The sequence below is a fragment of the Apium graveolens genome, chromosome 4 (genome assembly GCF_009905375.1).
Source record: "Apium graveolens cultivar Ventura chromosome 4, ASM990537v1, whole genome shotgun sequence".
Taxonomy (NCBI): domain Eukaryota; kingdom Viridiplantae; phylum Streptophyta; class Magnoliopsida; order Apiales; family Apiaceae; genus Apium; species Apium graveolens.
In genome coordinates, this window is record NC_133650.1 from 112,771,398 (window position 1) to 112,792,408 (window position 21,011).

The 21,011-nt window shown below is 34.5% G+C and overlaps 1 protein-coding gene across 2 annotated transcripts; it reads left to right on the forward strand.

Moving 5' to 3' along the window:
* The first annotated feature begins 317 nt into the window (after positions 1 to 317).
* LOC141719094 (uncharacterized) lies at positions 318 to 19,063 on the forward strand. Of its 2 annotated transcripts, none has more exons than XM_074521475.1 (25): positions 318 to 455; positions 610 to 764; positions 887 to 996; positions 2,517 to 2,682; positions 3,525 to 3,625; positions 3,713 to 3,785; positions 3,911 to 4,046; positions 5,151 to 5,311; positions 5,899 to 6,023; positions 6,097 to 6,196; positions 6,654 to 6,750; positions 8,429 to 8,480; positions 10,498 to 10,599; positions 10,685 to 10,831; positions 10,934 to 11,096; positions 11,216 to 11,458; positions 11,542 to 11,705; positions 12,069 to 12,197; positions 12,321 to 12,438; positions 12,586 to 12,781; positions 12,914 to 13,025; positions 13,113 to 13,267; positions 15,079 to 16,549; positions 16,643 to 16,837; positions 18,198 to 19,063. In XM_074521475.1, the coding sequence occupies exons 2-25, from the start codon at positions 632 to 634 to the stop codon at positions 18,669 to 18,671; spliced, it is 4,923 nt and encodes a 1,640-aa protein (XP_074377576.1). In that variant the 5' UTR covers positions 318 to 455; positions 610 to 631; the 3' UTR covers positions 18,672 to 19,063. The 2 variants fall into 2 exon arrangements, with proteins under 2 accessions (XP_074377576.1, XP_074377577.1); XM_074521476.1 differs by having other exon boundaries at positions 319 to 455; positions 613 to 764.
* The last annotated feature ends 1,948 nt before the right edge of the window (positions 19,064 to 21,011 follow it).

Sequence of the window (21,011 nt, forward strand, 5' to 3'; positions counted from 1 at the left end):
AAGTGTTGTTTTCGACCTTAAAATGATGCATAATAAAAACTTAAAAATTTAAAAGAAAAAAAATCAAAACCTTAACGCTGCTTCAAGGAGCATGAAGTGTATTTTTTCGAAAAAAAAGTGACAAAACGCTGGTTAGTGTAGCGTTTTGCCCTATTTTTAAAATGGGGCATGATAACCGGTTATAAACTGACATTTTGAGTCATAATTAAGAAAACTTATATTTTAAACATTTTTTACGAAAATAGCGGCATTTTGATCCATTTTTCCAATTAATTTGGGACCAAGAATAATTATAAAATGTATTTGAACCGAATCTGGGCTAAACTAAATCCATAAAGTTCACTCAATAACAATTTGACCCGACATTCAGATCTTCCCCTGTTCTCTCAACTTTTCAATTTAGAAATTTCTGTATGTTGTACTTGTACAGATCTTCTTTTGTTCATTAATTCCAGGTAAATATTCATTTAATCTCCCATCTAGTCTTGTCTCATTTATCTACATATTCACATTTAATTGTACCATAAGTCCACGATCATGCTGTTTAATTAATTAATTAAAGACTTGTATTGTTTAATTTGATCTATATTGTTATCTGATGTCAATTAGAAGTGAAAATTGAAGAAGATCGATGGAGTGGACAACAGTACAGCATCTAGATCTTCGACATTTTGGTCGTAATTCGAAACTGTTACAGCCTCATACTGCTGCTTTTCATCCTTCGCAAACTCTCATTGCTGCTGCTATCGGAACTTACATCATTGGTATTGTTTAACGTCTTTCGTGTTAATGCGTATGTTTTAATTTGTTGCGGAAATTTAGATAGTTGTTTCGGGTGTTTACGAGTATGTTGATGTGGAATTTGGGATGTTTGATTATAATGTAGAATTCGATGCCTACACGGGAAGTAAGATCTCGTCTATTGACATGGGAGCGGCTGTGGTTCGTATGGCTTATAGTCCGACAAGTGGTCATACTGTCATTGCTATACTCGAGGTCAGTTTATTTTGCGGTGAATTAGCTTAATTGAGGCGGCTGTTTACGGTCTTTAACGTATTTAAGTTGTGTTAGTTTACATAATTATTTTATGGCTTTGACTAGTAACTAAAGTTCCACAGCAATTTTGAAGTGTGGGATTTTCGATATGCAACTTGCCAAAGTTATGATGCTGAGTTTTTTTTACCGTAAGCTATGTGAATTAAAATGACAAGGCCGGAGATGATAAACTGCTGTGAATTGTCTGGATGACACCATAGACAGCCTAGGAAGAGAAGTACAGATTCCATTTTTCTACTTCATATGTACTTACATGTACAATTCTAAATGGGAAGACAAACTCTTTCAGTTACCCAACTGGTTTTCTTAAGTTATTAACCCCGGTCTGGGAGTCGTGAGAAAATGACAGGATTTGTTGTCCTAAATTCGAATGGGGGAAGGATGGCCCAAATAATGAAGATTTTTTTTGACTATTTTTCTTAAGTTATTAATTCCAGTCTGGAAGGATTTTTTGATTCTCTTCAATGGCTACACTGTAGGCATCAGATTGGCATATTGATCTTTTCATAGATATTTGACAATCAAATTGTATCCGTATCAAATGTGATCTCAATTTGTGTTAATATTAATATCTTTAGTTTAGTATGTCGGAGTTTGAATGTAAATAATTTAGCAAGAGAAGAAGTCAGGAGTTGAATTTCTCTTCCTTAGAGTCTAGCAGATGTCGTTTTACTGACTCCTTTGTTTGTTTCTAATTGATGGATCATGTTGCTTTGTTTTGGTTTGGTTTGAATTTACATATTTCAGTAGAGGTGGATTAGGTTAGGAAAATTAGTTGAATGTCTCTCGTCGTCAGCATTGCCCTATGGGCTAAGAAGTTATGCTATTAGCCTTCACTTGTTAAGTTGGCTATGCCAGAATGCCACAAATGAAGATAAACATCCACAAATTGCACTGGAAAATGTATACGACTAGGCAACACATTTTCTTTAAATAGTATCAAGAACTACAGAGTTGTATTGCAATAAAGGTAGTAGATTGATTAATAGTGCTTGAACACTCACCCATTGTTATCCATTCGGCTAATTAAAGTTGTACATATTTTTTTCTGCTTTGGATTCATGAGCTCTTATGAAACTTGATTTTTTATAAATTGTCGATTGCAGAATCTTCGATACCCATACATTTTCGAGTCTATAATGTTTTGCCAATATAGTTGGGTCTTTAATGTTTTCGAGTCTTGACCAACTTTTTTGTTTTTAAACTAGGCATCTGTAACAGAGCTGGCTTGCTGACTAGTGTTTAACTTGCAATCAGATGTATCTTTTATTTGCTCTGTTTGTTTTCTTCGTTTGCTTGTATTTGATGAGGTTTCGTTGCTCGAACAATTTCTCAATCTTTTCACTTGGTGGTGGGAAAGATTAATGTGAAAGGCTACTTAGTTTATAGTATAGATCGGTTCTCTCATGTTTACTGTTCAGTTTACCTTCATTCTTGTTCTGTCTTACTTTATTTTTTAGGATTGTACGATCCGATCATGTGATTTTGACTCCGAGCAGACCTGCGTGTTACATTCACCTGAAAAGAGGATGGAACGTATATCCATTGACACTGAAGTCCATCTTGCTCTGACTCCTCTCCTACCTGTAGCATTTTTTGGTTTCCATCGTAGGATGAGTGTGACAGGTTTGTTGTTAATCTGATACATTCTTTCAAATGGTCATTGATCAGTTTGAGTGTTGTGAGTACTTGATCAGTTGTTTGGGAGTCATGTTCGCAAATAGCTCGATATATATTTATGGGTTGGGGTGGGGGGGGGTCCAATAATATTCATTTGAAAACTCTCAAGATGTTGTTTGAGCATTCAACCTTCTCGTTCATTTGTTTATTTTGTTCATTGTCTTAAATTGTTGAAGTTGTATCATTTTCTACTTAAGACTCTGATAATCAAGTATATTACCACTTTCATTAGTCAAGTTTCTGACTAAATTGTAATTTTATATGAGACATTGTTTGAGTAGGTATTTGTGATTTTGTGGAAATTATATATCCGATCTAGATAGACACTATATTACATATGTGATTCTTTTGATGATTAAAGTTTGCTAAATTAATCATCACAAATCTTCTTCATGTCTAACTTGAAAATATGTTAGGAAACATAATAAATAGAATAAATATTAAGTCAGTTACGAATCTGAATAATTAGTGTGTGCATCAGTTATGGATTTCAAAGGGAGGATTTGGTGGGAATAATAATATTTTAGCTTTAATTTAGGGATTGTGAGTTGAGATTGGGGTTATAAATAGGGAAGCCATTTATATGTTTGAGAAAGGAAGAAAGAAGATTGATTTATGTGTGTTTGTGGAGAGTGGTGGTCTCTCGAATACCACCTAGTTGTGTGTGTGTTTATCAATAAAAGAATTCATTTCTTTATATATATATATACAAATATAAGGACTGGATAGGTCCTAACAAAATATTAATTCGAAACCTGAGAGTTGTTTACCCTTTTTCTTGCATGAAGTTGTTGGAACTGTTGAAGGGGGAAGAGCGCCAACAAAAATAAAGACCGATCTGAAGAAACCTATTGTGAATCTTGCTTGTCATCCTCGTCTAGCTGTGCTGGTAACATGTTTGGATAACTGATACAATATGTTGTGTCATGTATTTAAATAATTAATTTTGACAGTTTCTCCTTTGTTTTATTGCCAGTATGTAGCTTATGCAGATGGTCTTATCCGTGCATACAATATCCAAACATATGCTGTCCTTTATACACTACAACGTAATACTAGAGTAGAGCAATTCTTTTATGTCTCTCGAAAGTTGTAAATATCATATATTCAAGTACTTTTAGTTGATATTCTAAATTCTTTTTATAAAAAACATTTTGTGGGGCATTAATTGCAGTTGATAATACCATTAAACTCTTTGGGGCTGGTGCTTTTGCTTTTCATCCAACATTGGAATGGGTTTTTGTCGGTGATAGAAGGGGTACGCTTCTTGCATGGGATGTTTCAACGGAGAGACCTATTATGATTGGCATGTATGTACCGTCATAAATCTTAGTTACATCTGTTTACTTTCTAGTTTTGACTTATTTAAAATTTTCGCTTTGGATTTCTCATGCTTCATGCTTCAGGAAGTGATCCTTATCGAATATACCTAGCCTAGATTACGTTTTAGAAACATTCATGAATCAGGCATCAATAATTTATGCTCAGTATGTATCACAGCTCAGAGGGCTTGAGTTTGAATCCTTTTTCCCCAATATTCTCAATTGGGTCCTATTAAGTCCAGACACAAGGTTTTAGAATAGCTAGAAAAGTTAGTGTCACATTAATTGGAAGTATTTTATATACTACTCCTTTCATCCCATCTATTTCTTTACACTTCCTTTGTTTGGATATCCCTCTCAATTCTTTACATAACAAAAATTACTAAAAGCAGTAAAATTTTATAATATAAAAATCAACTACATCCACTACTTTTCTCCACTATACCCACTTAATACATTAAGTACTGTTTAGTCCCACCACTTTACTTACTTTTCTTACTTTCCATCAGAAATTTACATTTTTTCTTAACCTCCGTGCCCGAACCCCATGTAAAGAATTGGGTGGGATGGAGGGAGTAGTTATTGTGATGTATGAAAAGAGTAAGAATAGGTTAGAAAGAGGAGATGTCAATATCTGCACGGGGAATTAGTAAAAACTCAATTAAATTATTAGTTTGATAAAATATTCATGAATTCTTAATATATAGAATCTGATTAATAGAATATGATTGAATCCCCTCATGTATATGTGAAACCCTTTCATGGATGTTGGAAACTAGTTCTAGTTGTTATCCAGATTCCTCATAGATAATGATTGCATATATCTAAATTGAATATTAAAATATTTTGATGGAGAATGCATCTACTGAATTACAAGAACACTTGTACCTTAGAAGTTATATAATATTTAACTAATATAGTTTAGTCCTACTCTGCATTAATCATATGCCTACATGGAAATTTTACGATTTACATTCTGGTCAATATGCTGTAAGTTATAATTGCACATCTTTTAAAAGGTTATAATGCTGCTTATCATGGTCCTCTATAATAGTTTTGCGGTCTTGACCTCCGAATTTGCTCTAATTTCAGCACGCAGGTGGGTTCCCAACCAATAACTTCAGTTGCTTGGCTTCCAACTTTGCGTGTACTTGTCACTTTATCTAAAGATGGAGCTCTACAAATGTGGAAAACACGAGTTATTCTAAACCCCAATAGACCTCCAACACAAGCAAACTTTTTTGAGCCTGCTGGTTAGTCATTAAACTTTAAAATATTTCTTCGTTTACACTGTTGTATATTTGCTTTGAAGAAGTAAAGACGTTATTCCATTGAGCTAATAGGATCCAGTTGTCATGCTTTAAAATTATATGCATCTCATTTTTGATCCTCACTTTGAAATATAATACTAGGAGTCTAGGATCCATGAACTGCCACAAAGAGATGGTGGTTAAAACGCATCAACATCATAAGTTATTTACATGTTAGCAAAAGCATGCCGTTCAGGCGTGTACATATACTTATATACATTACCTTTATAAAAGAATGCTGTAAATTGTTATGACATTTATAATTTTCCATACCCTAGCAAGTGAAAGTTTTCATAGATTTCAATGAGTTTGGTACAAACATTGTTACCTTGAAATGTAATGTAGTTTTGCTCTATAGTAATAATGGTTGAAACTAGCAAGACTTTTTTGAACAATATAAATTGGACAATATATAGCACACACTTATATCATGATACTTTAGAAAATATTGTGCGCTAGTATCCTGTTACATTTATAGTCACATAAATGTGATATAGATGCACTCAAATTTTATTACTCTTGTTCAACAGCAATCGAGTCTGTTGACATCCCTCGCATTTTATCTCAACAAGGGGGAGAAGCTGTATATCCCTTGCCGCGAATTAAAGCATTTGAAGTTCATCCAAAATTGAATCTAGCAACATTGCTGTTTGCAGTTAAGAAAACCAAAGTACATTTTAGATATCAAACTGTGTTTTGAGGAACGAAGACTGACTGTGTTAGAACAGAATTTGGCAGGTAGCGAAAATTCAAAAAATCGAGCTGCTTACACCAGGGAAGGAAGGAAACAGCTGTTTGCTGTTTTGCAAAGTGCAAGGGGATCTTCAGGTGATTCCTATACTTATTGTATTCAAATTGGGTGCTTTTCCAACCTGTATTCACCTAGTCATTGTGTAATATTCATATTTTAATTATGATGCAAGTACTTACTATTTACTTGTATCACTATATATAATTGTGTAATTTCATATGTATTATCTAATTGTATTATATATGTTGATTCTGGTCACAATAATAATGCTAACCGTTCACGAATGATTGACCACACATTATGTAAAGACTTCTATTTCAAAATATTTTATTGCTAATTAGTACCTACAGTTGTAATAAACTATATTACATGAAGAAAGTTTACATGGTAGCTCCACAGGCGCCATATGGATGTCATGACGGAATTTGTATTGATATATTACCCCATAGGTCCACTAGCTGCAAAGCATAAAAAATGCTAGTTGCTACCTTTTAATAATATTTTTTACTGAATTTAACTTTAAGGTGTTTACAGCTTCTGTTTTGAAGGAAAAACTCTCATCCCTGGGATCATCAGGAATTTTAGCCGACCATCATCTTCAAGCACAAATGCAAGAACATCACCTAAAAGGGTGAGTTGCAGACTCCTATGCTGAACTTGCTATTTTGTCAAAGTGCTGAGTGGATAGAACTCTGTATTTTTATTTGCCTTATTTTGTGGTACTATTGTGCAAATATTTTCCACGTAATTCTTTTGCTATTTTTTTCATCTGGATGCATCATTTTTCTCGACCGAGTGATAAATCACATATGGTTTTGCAGTAAACAAAGAACCCAATACTATCAAGGCAGATTAATTCTAGTAATAAGGGATGCAATATATTATTTTTTCTTCAAGCAGATTATTCATAAGGATAATTATTCTATTATTTCCTCATACTAAGTCATGTTTTCCTGAACTTTGGTTATAGGGTGGCATGTTGGTTTTGTCACAAGCTGTATTCTGTGTAATATAAATTTTCGAAATGATTGTTTATGATCCTGTTCGTCAAAATAGGACTTTTGCTGCCTCTTATATTCATTAATTTGAAGAATCTTTAAGGTGGAAATATACACATCTACCACTTGTTATTTTCAATGAAGATTGCTGCATGCCGTCATTTCAAATAATTTTGGTTCTCAAAACTCATGTAGATCACTTCTAGTAGGCATTTACAGAATACAAAGAAAAAGTTACATACAGATATAAGCATTCCGACATTTAACTTGATGTATATTTCCAGCAGGGACACAAGTTTTAAGAAATCATAATTATTGGGCTTAAACTTGATTTGGAATTTCACTATCCTAGTTTTCATGGTTTCACCATCTTATCCATGATTCGATATTAAGCAAGACATTACCAGAATGATCTGATGAGGGATATTGGTACCCATATTGTTAGGGAGTTGAAAGTAAAGTTTATTGTTGATTTAGAACTTTTGTATGGAACATAGAGAAGCAAGTCAAAAATCTAGGGTTGCAATATAAGATTTTCCCTGATATTGAGGGAAAGTTTAGGATCTGGCCTTGTTTTATAGAACTTTGATTTTAAACTTGAAAGAGTTGGAAATTGATATAGAGGCTTTAGCTGCGATAATGGTGGTATCTTTAGTCCTCTGTTAGTATGCAAGAAAACCCATAGAACATGTGAAACATAAAAGCAGCATTATGGAATGTGCAAGATGTGATAGAGACGAGGATTATGGATCGAAATTTATTAGCATAGGAACAGAGAGGCTTTATGACCGAATGAGAGTTGAGGCTTGCAACTAAGTTATTTATTGGATAGAAATATGGAATCTTAGTTAATTCAAGTATCAGGGAGCTCTTTGACATATATTCTGCCTTCGGTTATTTTATGTTGCACAAAAATATTTCTGCACATTACGTCATGCTTCTTAGTAAGAGGTTAGGCTGGCATGTGCTACTATTTCACTCTTTTTTACTTTGGTCAAACGTGCTTATACACTTATGTCTTGACTTGATTGGATATAGTTTAGCTCATGAATCTATATATTTGTTCTTATTACGTGATAATTGGGATTGTGCTGATGATTGGAGTTACAAATTCTAATGAGTTCCAAGATACAGGCTGGATCATTTGTGAAGTACAGTAACTAGTCTATTGTTAAATTCCTGATACTTGTGAAGAACTTGTGACTATTTAATCTTGTTGATTAGTCTTTAATGCACTAAATTACTTTTTATCTGGATTGTAATATTGATAAAGTATATCGCGTCTTGATGATTTGTGTCCTCTTTTTTCAGCCAAAATCAGCTTACAATCTCGGACATAGCACGGAAGGCTTTTTTGTACAGTGTAAGCTACTTTCTTTTCTAAGTTGATTAGTTGATACCCTTTCTTATTACAAATATGCATACTGCAATGACCTGTACCAAAATGAGGTGCAATGCATTTTCTTAATGTTTTGAATCAAAATATCTGTCCCGAATGTGTCATCAAACAACAACACATTCACTGAAGAAAGCATCTTGTAATCTCACATTCTTCCAATGTCCTTGAATCTGTTTACATGTCTTTGTCCCTAGTTCCAATATTAAAAGGACACTGAGGAATGAAGCATATTAGTGTTAACAAATTTTGTAGGATAAAATTCAATGCTATATTTTATGTAGAACTTCTGTTAAGATGCAGTTATACCAAAATTGAAAACATACTCATTTGTAAATATTTAAATCAAGCTTTTAAACGTTATTAAATAGAATTTGAGTAGATAAAAATTAGAAATAAATATCACACTTTGCTGTACTGTGATTTACGTTATTAAATAGAATTTGAATAGATAAAAATTAGAAATAAATATTACACTTTGCTGTACTGTGATTTCACAGGAAACTTTATTTTAGTTAACAATAGTTTTTATGGTTTACATCATGTAGAATTATATATCTATAACTTATTTTTCTTTTGTTTTTCTTGCTAACTCGCAACTTAATTTTAATTTTCTTGAAGTCAATCGCCTGAATAATAGGTAGAGTAAATATTAATGTCGACCAAATTAATGGAAGGGGTTGTATAATGATTCATGATGATATAGAAATACATGAACGCTATGTTAGTCGAGTACAAAGTGCCAGAAACAACCAATATTCGAGTGTTGGACTCTGAATATTTAAAAAATCGGGTACATTACTAGACATGATATATTTTTTGGTAAACAGGCTTATTAAATAAAATTTTGTAGTAAAAGCTAATGATAAAACTGAAAGTAAGCGTTATTTTTGAGGACTTTAAAATTTATGCGTATTCTTATTTCTCCTTTCTTCTCATATATGGTATTTGAGACTGTCAAAGTGTTTCACATCATAACTTCATATCTTATTTGGTGTTTGAGTCTGTCAAAGTGTTCACAGTCAAAAATTTTGAAATGGAAGAAGTGTCGAGTCTGACACAGGTAAGGCGGCTGAAACCGAAGATTTGGAATAATGTAGCATGAACATGAACATAATAGTGTCTAGTATTCCAGTTGTAGCACAGAGATTTCAATTCTTGAAGGCAATTGACGCCAGCAGTTGACATAAGTTTAATGATGGAATTTTTCGCCCAGTCCAAAGCTGGAGTCTGGACTAATAATCTTCTCCTACTGGACCTACTTTTAAAAGGGACAGCCTTTTTCAAGGATCAGTAGTTTTCACTCATACTTTATTTTGTCAAAACAACATATATACTATTCGCAGTGTGTGCGGTTGATCAGAGGTGTTTATGTTAGTCCTATGAAAATGTGAGGTAAAAGTAGGATAAATTTGCCAGTCTACGAAGCTAGATTACAAGTGTTGCAGGCATAAAGAAGAATAAATAGTAGCTGGGGCCACTAATTTCTGAATTCATTACCAAAATTTTATGCGTGTAGTACAAATTGCTGATTAGCTTATATGGCCTTCAACAGTTAACGTAGAAGAGACATTCTTAATCAAGTGTTTAATTCTTTACCTCAGCAGCTATCAAGATACTATTAATGTGTTGCAAGTCCTTTTCTTACATACATTAACCTTTATCTATCGACGAAAGTAAATCTTAGATTGCTTCTTTGTCACTATTAATAGTATTTACTTTAGTGTCCCTTATCCCGCTCTTTCCTACCTTCTTTTGCTTATAATCAAATTAAATGGTCTTAAAACACCAAGAATTATTTATGTAGAAAACTGAATAGTATTCAGCCCGGCTTCACATCTTGTGAAGTTTAACTTTGTTTATGTTTGTGGCTATTCATATGTGCTTCTTGCAGTCGGTCTTTTATGTTTATTATGTGACCCTGTATATGCCTATCTTTACATTTAGTCGTGTTGACTTTTATCTTTTCAACTTAATTTTGCAGCATTTTATGGAAGGACATGCCAAAAGTGCACCAATATCTCGGTTGCCTCTCATCAGTGTAGTAGATACTAAACATCTGCTGAAAGATGTCCCTGTTTGCCAGGTAACTCTGGATGATTGGGATAATTTGTGAATCTTATGTTCTTATAATATATATTGTTTCTGATTAAATAAGAATCCTGTCACAGCCATTACACCTGGAGCTCAATTTTTTTAACAAACCGAACAGAGTTCTTCATTATCCTGTTAGAGCCTTCTACGTGGAAGGTGCAAACCTTATGGCCTATAACTTAACTTCTGGAGCGGAAACTATATACAAAAAACTGTACACGTCGGTAGGGCTGATCTTATATCCATACAAGTTTTGATACTTGATTCTGCATTTATAGTTATTTGAGTCATTTAGTTTTGAAGCAAAATCTGTCTTTCATTTTCAGATCCCTGGGAATATTGAATTTCATCCTAAGTACATTTTGTACAGTAGAAAGCAGCATTTATTCCTTGTGGTACATGAGTTTAACGGAACTACCAATGAAGTGGCGCTTTACTGGGAAAATACTGACACACAGTTGGCTAACAGTAAAATTAGCACTATTAAAGGTTCTTTTGATGTACATTTATTTTTGCATATTAAACATGGGCTGCTACATAGCTGAATATTTTTGTTTCATAGTACAAATTCATAGGAATTAGTTTATTCATTTTCACGATTCCACCAGGTCAAGATGCTGCATTTATTGGCCCTAATGACAATCAGTTTGCGATACTTGATGAGGATAAGTGTGGAGTTGCATTATATATTTTGCCTGGAGGGGCTACAGTTGACGTTGCTAAAAAGAATGAATTAGCCATTGAAAATCCCACTGCAGTAATTGATGATGATACAGATACTGGATCTGTTAAAGGCCCAATTCCGTTTATGTTTGATAGTGAAGTTGATCGCATCTTTTCCACTCCAATAGGTGCTTCAGAATTCTGTAATTGATGTTTATATATTATGTGTCAACATTCTAAATAACACTGATCCAATTCTTCTGTATTCTAGAATCAACTATTATTTTTGCTACTCATGGGCACAAGATTGGTATGTCTAAGCTCATCCAAGGATACCGACTTTCAACTTCTGATAATAACGAGGACCAATTTTCATCTACAAGAGCGGAAGGCAAGAAGTCAATTAAGTTGAAAACAAACGAGATTGTACTTCAGGTATGTATTTTATAATTCTGGTAAATTTCATCAGCAGACAATTAAAGAAGTATATGAGGATACAGTGTAGGATGCGGGGGGGGGGGGGGGATTGGGCTATTGTAAGATAAAAATTTCTTTATTTTTCTCTTTGTCCTTGTAATCCCACATCCGTCAAATATTTATTTGTGAGTGTTGGAAAAAAGTTTCGTGGACTATTCTACATAGCAATATCTGCTTAATGTAGTATCTGAAAATCCAACCTAAAGAATTACCAGCAAATGCTGGTTTTAGACTACTGGGGAATAATTTAAATCTCCATTTTTCTCGTTTTAGATAATTCTTAAAATTAGTTTACTTAATATACTATTAATCTGCTTTCAGATTCAGTGGCAAGAAACTCTAAGGGGATCTGTTGCAGGAATACTAACTACACAAAGGGTGCTTATTGTTTCCGCAGACTTAGATGTACTGTCTAAAAGTTCTTCAAAATTTGATAAAGGGCTTCCTTCAATATCCTTGCATGCAGTTGTTTCTGTTTTTTTATAACGAAGTTAGCTATTTTGAATGATGCCACATTATCAGTAATTAGTCCCCCTTCCCCATTACGATAAAGACTCCTTAACTATTTATCACTTTAGATCTCTTCTCTGGGTTGGTCCTGCACTTTTGTTTTCTACTGCAACTGCTGTCAGTGTGCTTGGGTGGGATGGAAAAGTGAGAACAATCCTTTCAACTAGCATGCCAAATGCAGGTGAATATTTAATGTTTGCTGCAGTTGTTAAGGTTTCTTGTTGTGGTCTTTGAGGCTGCTAATCCTTTTCTTGTTGTTCTACGGTTAATGTTTTTCTGGCTGTGCCTTAGTCGTAAATGTGATGATGGTAAACTTTCTTACATGCAGTTCTGGTAGGAGCTTTGAATGATCGATTATTGCTTGCCAACCCAACAGAAGCAAGTCCTAGACAGAAAAAGGGAATTGAGATAAAAAATTGCCTTGTTGGGCTTCTTGAGCCTCTTCTTATTGGTTTCGCGACCATGCAACAATATTTTGAACAGAAGCTTGACCTGTCAGAAACATTATATCAAATAACATCAAGGTTAGCCGTCCAATGCTTTAATTTGTGTGGTATCTTGATTTCTAATCACAGATAATTCTATTTATAGTCCATAGTATCATATGTTTGAATGATTTTGACATCTGACAGCTCAAATATTTATTTGTCATGAAGATTTGACAGCTTGCGCATTACACCAAGATCTCTTGATATTCTTGCCACTGGCTCTCTAGTTTGTGGAGATCTTGCAGTGTCATTATCACAATCTGGTCCACAATTTACCCAGGTGAGTTTTAAAAGATGTAATTTATCGAATTTCTTACTAATTGTTGAACAGTTTACTTCATATATAACAAGTAACTACTTAACTTAGGTGTTGCGGGGAACCTATGCAATCAAAGCTCGTCGTTTTTCTACTGCATTGTCTGTTCTAAAGGATGAGTTCCTTCGTTCAAGAGATTATCCACAGTGCCCTCCAACCTCTCATTTGTTCCACCGATTTCGCCAGTTAGGATATGCATGTATCAAGTATGCTTCTAAGTAACACAAATGGAACTGCCATAGCTCTAAATGTTCATATTTCTCTTTTAAGTTGACCATTGGACCTTTTTTCGCGTCACTTTCAAAATCAGATCCTCGATTAAAACCCTAGCATATATCTAGTTCACGCTGTTCAACGAAAAAGTTTGATCTGTGCATTTTAAATATAATTTTCACTTTTAATGCTTTAGCTGCTTTACCCCTAAACTCTATTTAGGCTGGGTGATATTTCTATAAGGGATCCAGTTTTCTATTCACCAGAAAAGAACTCTGTTTTGCGGGAGGATATTGAAATGATATTCCAAAATAAAAGGATGCCTTTAAAAAGCAGTCTCCTATTTCTCTGATAGCGTCCTTAGATGCATCATTTAATAGTTTTCAAGTAGCATGATTTCATAAATTATGTACATCTGCACATGCTTTAATATAGAACTCGGAATGTGTTATTATATGTTTTAGCCATCCGTCCAAATTTACATGAACTCGAGGTAGCAATAAAACATTGCATGAATTGACTGACATTTTCAGGATGTTCTAAAAATTGCTCCACTTAAAATATTTATTAATTCTAAAATGTATACATCTTTTAATAAAAGAATGTAAATATAATTATTTAAAACTTTTTTTTTTCTGATGAAGTTCCAAATATATAGGCCGGTTTACATATAGCTGGAACTAGTTAGTAACTTTTATCGTATGGGGTATTCTCAATAATATCCATCTACTTTTGACTTTTTCAATTGGTGTCATTTTTTGTTTTTGACTTATGAGTGGTACCCTTTTACTTTAAGTTTCATATACATATCATACCTTTCCCTTACCCTAAATGTTAGTCAAACATTAAAATATAAGGGCGTCACACACAAGAGTCAAAAAACTAGTGGCAGTAGTTGTAGAAGTTAATAGGACAATGTTATCATTGAGAATATCCTTTCAAATATTTTCTGAAGTTTTGAAATATGCTTTTGTTCAAATATTTCGATGACGGTTTCTAATAGTAGATTGTTAGAGGTGTTGGAAGTGCAGAAAATTTGAAGTTTAAATGGCTAATGTAGTTATTACTTATATTTTAATGTTTGATTAACAGAGTGGCGTAACATAAGTCTAACTTAAAATATGTGAAACTTAAAATACAAGGGGATCACTGATAAGTCAAAAATAAGAAATTTTACCATCTGAAAAAGTCAAAACTAGAAGGGTGCTATCGGGAATATCCCTTATTGTATTTATATTTCAAATTGAGTGCCAACTACTTATCCTTGCTGGTTACCTGCGTAAATTTTATTTAATACATGAAGCTACTTACAGGATCTGATATATTATAGTTATATATATATTCGTTGACCTATCATTCTGAGATGAGATGGCACTTTTTCTTGTGTCCTCATGTCATATTTGTAGATTGTTATGACTTATGCATCCTAATAGAATGAGGTAACATAATACGGATTCACTGAATGGTCATGTTGATTACCTAAGCACAAAAAAAAATGTTTGTCCTAGCATTATTGTAGTAGGTTCTTCTGTTCAACACGCCTTTTACTGGGCGACAATTTGAAAAGCATAGATTGCTAACCTAATGTAAACATTGCTGTTAACCCTTTGTGCTATGAAATCCAAGTATTTACACTTCAATTTCTTATCCTTCTCTATATATTAGTATACATATTTCATATGCGAAAGCTATCAAAGTGAAGGCCCTTCGTTTGCATGTTTCTTTGTTTTCAATAGCCATGTGTTTGTTTTAGTTGGTCGTGCTTTCATGTGTATGGTTCGGTAATTAATAATTTCAACTGCAGGTATGGACAATTTGACAGTGCAAAAGAAACTTTTGAAGTTATTGGTGATTTTGAGAGCATGCTAGACCTGTTTATCTGCCACCTAAATCCTAGTGCGATGCGTCGTCTCGCTCAAAAATTGGAAGAAGAGGGCACCGACTCAGAGTTGAGGCGATACTGCGAAAGGATCTTAAGAGTCCGGTCTACTGGATGGACTCAAGGCATATTTGCCAACTTTGCTGCTGAAAGCATGGTTCCTAAAGGACCTGAATGGGGTGGAGGGAATTGGGAGATCAAGACGCCTACCAATCTTAAGGATATACCACAGTGGGAGTTGGCAGCTGAGGTGACACCATACATGAGAACTGATGATGGAAGCATCCCTTCTATTGTAACGGACCATATTGGAGTTTACCTTGGGTTGATTAAAGGTAGGGGCAATATTGTTGAGGTGAGGGAAGATAGCCTGGTTAAAGTTTTTAAGCCTGAAGGCACTGAAACTAGGGCAAATGGACTACAAACGTCAGCAGTTACTTCGACATCTAATAAGACGAGCGGGTTGCCTGTTGGTGATTCCAAGCTCGAGTCATTGTTGGGCTTAGAAACTCTTGCTCAGTCTTCAGGTTCTACATATGTTGTTGATGAGCAGGCTAAAGCCGAGGAAGAATTTAAAAAGTCGTTGTATGGTACTGCTGGTGATGGTAGCAGCAGTGATGAGGACAGTACTTCCAAGTCTAAAAAATTACGTATAAGAATTCGAGAGAAACCAGTTGCTTCTGCTACCGTTGACGTGGATAAGATAAAAGAAGCCACCAAACAGTTTAAACTCAGCGAGACACTGGGCCCACCAGTGAGGACCAAGTCATTAACCGGTGCACAACCAGATTTTAGTCTTTTAAATCCTCAAACTGTTCCTACTAGTGTCGGAATCTCATCAGTTCCTTCAGTTTCTGCCCCGATTGATCCATTTGGAACAGACTCACTGACACAGGCTGCACCTGTATCACAGAGTGTTCCCATGCTTAAGGGACCTGGAGTTGCAGCTGGACCCATCCCAGAGGATTTTTTCCAGAATACAATACCATCCCTCCAGGTTGCTGCATCACTGCCTCCTCCTGGTACTTTCCTATCAAGAATGGATCAGAATTCTCAAGGGCTTAATAGTAATAAAGTTCCACCAAACCAGAGTAATGCATCGGTAGCTGATGCTGGTCCGTCGGATGGTAGTCTATCACAAGCAGCTCCACATCCTACTATGTCCTTTGGGCTTCCAGATGGTGGTGTACCACCACAATCTGCGGGACAACCTTCTGGCATGCCACAGGCTCAGGTACCACAATATATGGGACAACCTTCTGGCATGCAACTGGTTCAGTCTCAACAGCAAATCTCCAGTCAACCCCTTGACCTTAGCTCTCTTGAAGGTCCTGGTACTTCCAATTCAAGCAAACCTGCAGCTCCACCCTCTCCAAAATCTGTGCGTCCTGGACAGGTAATTGTATGATCTCTACTATGTAGACTAGTACTATATCCTTTTAAGCTTCCAGCCTTAATTTCTCGCCCTGTCATTTTACTCTCATCTCAGGTTCCTCGTGGGGCAGCTGCTTCATTTTGTTTTAAGACTGGACTCGTCCATCTTGAGCAAAATCAACTTGCAGACGCATTATCCTGCTTTGATGAAGGTTTTCTTGCATTGGCAAAGGATCAATCTCGTGGAGCTGACATTAAGGCACAAGCCACTATTTGTGCCCAGTACAAGGTCGCAGTTACTCTTCTTCAGGTATTGGTGGACTAATGAACTTGGGTCTTCTAAATATTTTGTTTCTTGTCTTAACTTGAATTTAATTATTATTCCCTTAAAGTGAAAGTCAATGCATAGTCTTTACACTAAACAGAGCAAATTGAATTTTTGTTAGAAAATTTCCTGTAGAACTCGTTGGCTGTATACTGCTCTAAAAAGTATAGGATAGATCTGGGATTGGAATCAAAGTTGGGGACTGTAAAGTTACTGCAGACACTTTTTCTGCTGTCACTGTCGAGCCCTTTGGCTGTTGGGTACATATTATTAATTGAGCTAGTTGCAGGTTTACATCTTTGGACTTGGGTCAAGTTGCACCTTTTTTAATATGTTCTATATACTAGCTGATTACCCGTGCTTCGCACGGGCCGAGATTAAATTATTAATTTAATTTTGTACTTGCAGAGAATTGAACCTGATGAGAGTGTTATAAATAAATATGATTTAATTATGTAATTATAGGGAACCAAGCCCTGGTGAAATCAAAGAAGTTAAATTAAATAATCTTGTATAATTATGTAGTATCGAACCCGAGTTTAGAGTGAAATTAATTAAGGCGATAACCAAAATTTGGTATTTTATTACTGTTGTGTTCCACCAAAAGGGTGTTTCTCTTCTTAATAAAGAGTTTAGATTTTTATTTGGGAAGAAGAGTGAGGAACCAAACCCCCATGACCTTACCATTAGGATAGTCCCTCAATCTCGTCCAACTTGCACTCTACATTTTAAATTTCGAGAATCTGCAACTAGTAGCCAACATTTCAGCCATGTATGCATATTGCACTATGAATAAGCATCACCTTATCAAATGTGATTCTAGCTTTGAAAATGAAGCTTACAAGTGGCACAAAGTGGTGCTAATTATCTTTAATGGATAATGAGGGTTTAAGATGCAAGTGCATTTAAATGGTGATATGTAGTTTTAAATGCCAGTAGTAACTCAAGTTCGGGACGCAAAGTTTAATGGAGCTACCTGGCCATGGCTATCAGCTAAAAAGTTACCACTAAAAGCAATTGCTTAGTCAGATAATTAACCTCGCTGGCCTACAGACTTATCTGTTATTTTAAAATTTAAATTGAGTAACTTTTTGCCTTGGATTGACTTGAGAAAATATTTACTTTTTGTGGTTGCTCCAGTTTTTCTGTATTTTACCTGTAAAAGAATTCAAACTATTGAGATACAGCGGGTATAGTTTTGGTTTAGTATAAGGAAATTCATATAACAATAACACCATTTTTAAAAGGCTTTAGTTTTTTCATTGATACTGACATTTAAGGGTGAAGAACCCTCTACATCAGACATTACTGTGATGCTTGATCCCCTGTTGCTAATCACTATCAGGAAATTGGGCGGTTACAAAAGGTCCAAGGTCCTAGTGCCATCAGTGCCAAGGATGAAATGGCAAGATTAGCTCGTCACCTGGGTTCATTACCTCTTCTAGCAAAACATAGAATAAACTGCATCCGCACTGCTATTAAAAGGAACATGGATGTGCAAAATTTTGCTTATGCTAAGCAAATGCTTGAGCTCCTCCTATCTAAAGCTCCTCCAAGCAAACAAGATGAATTAAGAAGCCTGATTGACATGTGTGTACAGAGGGGGTTGACTAACAAATCCATTGATCCATTAGAAGATCCCTCACAATTTTGCGCTGCCACACTAAGTCGTCTTTCAACTATTGGTTACGATGTTTGTGATCTCTGCGGGTCCAAGTTTTCAGCACTTTCTTCACCTGGATGTATTATTTGTGGCATGGGAAGCATTAAAAGGTCAGATGCCCTTGGGGGTCCTGCTCAGCCAAATCCATTTGGTTAAGTTGAGATTGTTGATACATTAGACGCCATTGTATGAAAATCGGCCGGTGATCAAGTTCAGGCATCAGTCCTGTATGCCTACTGTCTGCTGCCCAAAATCTATACAAGGAAGATCAAGCAAATGGGAAATAGCTTTGGTGTATCATATATTATTTTTAGGTAAAATAGTCTTATGATTTATATTATGTGAATAAGTTCTATGGTGTTTTTATGTCCTTTATTGCTTATTGCTATATAGCCTCTCATTGGAATGGTTTTCTTACTGGGGTAAACAGTCCTTCTCAATTCTCAGTTTCCATCTGGACTCCTGGATCGTAATATTGATGTAGTGTGTGCTATAATGTTAAATATAATTTTTTTGAGCCAGCTTCTAGTTGAGGCGCATTATTTTGATACTCTTTTTCCACACAAACACATGTACTTGTTATTAGTACATGGACCGAGCCAACAAGTTGAAAGTAATTGTCCCAAAGTGTTTGATGTATTTGGTTGAATTTGTTCCATATGATATTCCAGTGGGACGTTACTGGTTTCAAAAGCCGTTCAAGTACTCCTTCAGTCCCATAGAAATTTGGATTTTTATGAAATTCTAAAGTGAAACTAACCCAACTTTAATTGATAATTAAAAAAAATACTCCTAGACATAAAAATGATAAAAAAAATGGACTTACACTAATCATATACTAATGATTTCAATAATAATCATTTTGCAAGGAAATATTTTTATACTTTATGACATCACTTGAACCTGAACTATTTTAATTTTTAACCTATAATTATATTCTCTTAAATTTTTGTTAAAAAGGTCATATTATTAATACTAGATTTATAACCGTGCGATACACGGTCTTCATTATATTTTTATATTAATTTTTTTTGGATCATTACCTTATTAGTATATTTATAAATAATAATTTATTGTTGGCAGGATTTAGATTTTGAATCGTGAATAGTGTATAAATAATAATATGTTATCGGTGGAGTTCGAATCTGGTATTATATTTGCTGTTGGCGGGGTGTTGGTGGGGTTCAATCAGTATATTTTTTTAGTATTTGAATCGAACGGTCCCGATCATTTGATTAAAAAGATCGCATGGTCATAAATGGAGATAGTATTTGAATCTAACGGTTCCGATCACTTGATTAAAAAGATCACAGGGTCATAAATCATAAATGGGAATAACCAAATCAATTAATTAAAAAGATTACAGGGTCATAAATGAAATAACTAATACCAGATTTAATTAAGGATATATCAAATGAGAAAATGATCAAAATAGCTTTTTCGAGGTCCCCTGTCCAAAACAATGCGGCCATAAATATCCATCAGATATTCCCCTCCACTAATAGTATAGTATCACGAGTGTTGGAGTATAGTATTAGGATGATAAGCAAATCATAGTGGAGTATAGTACTTACTATATATGAAGCATCAGTAATTTGTTTTATAATAATTTTTTGAATCATTTTCTTGATATTTTACGATTTTTAATATTTTAGGATAAAATCAAATTACATGACACTCCAATGGAGTATCACCCATCACCCTAAACAGTGGAGATTTATCTGATAGATATTTAGGATCAGTTAAAATGTTGATGAATATTTTGATACATAATTATTAAGATATGATTATTTAGGATCTTCACGCATGTATTAATCACTCGCCCTTTAAATATATCCAAATTTTAAATTTTTATTCATAGAGAAACATCGAACAATAGATTTTGAAAATGGTAAATTCGATACAAGCATTACACGTACAATCAAAAATAATTTGATATAAATTTTTGACCTTCAAAGGTCAAGATCAAGTGTATATATAACATATATCAAATTCGATATATATTAAGAGATATTGGGTTGAATTGAATGAGAAACTTTTCACCAATAGGGGAGAATTTGCTGGGCATAAATTTGAAGGAAGCACCTCAGCAGCAGCAATCTATAGCGCTGCTGATGTTGGGGGTTAAGCAACTCCTGTTTGTCATTTTCTTTGCATTTGTTACTCCCTCCGTCCCTAAAAAAGTTTCTTCTTTGTGTTGGACACGTTTGCCAATTCACACTTTTAATTATTAATATCTTTAATTTCATATTAATATTAAATATAAAAATTTCATTGTATTAAAGTACTCATAAATACGAATCCAACAAAATTACTCATGACTATTTTTGATTTTATAAATTAGACGTAAATTAGTATTCAATCGCTTACCATAAACAGTACAAAAAGTCAATATAGGAAATACATTTCGGGAAAGAGGGAGTAACAATTTGGCATCGTGCGTTCTCAACGACATTTTTATACAACCTAGGGACCTTTGTCCGCGCTACGCGTGCT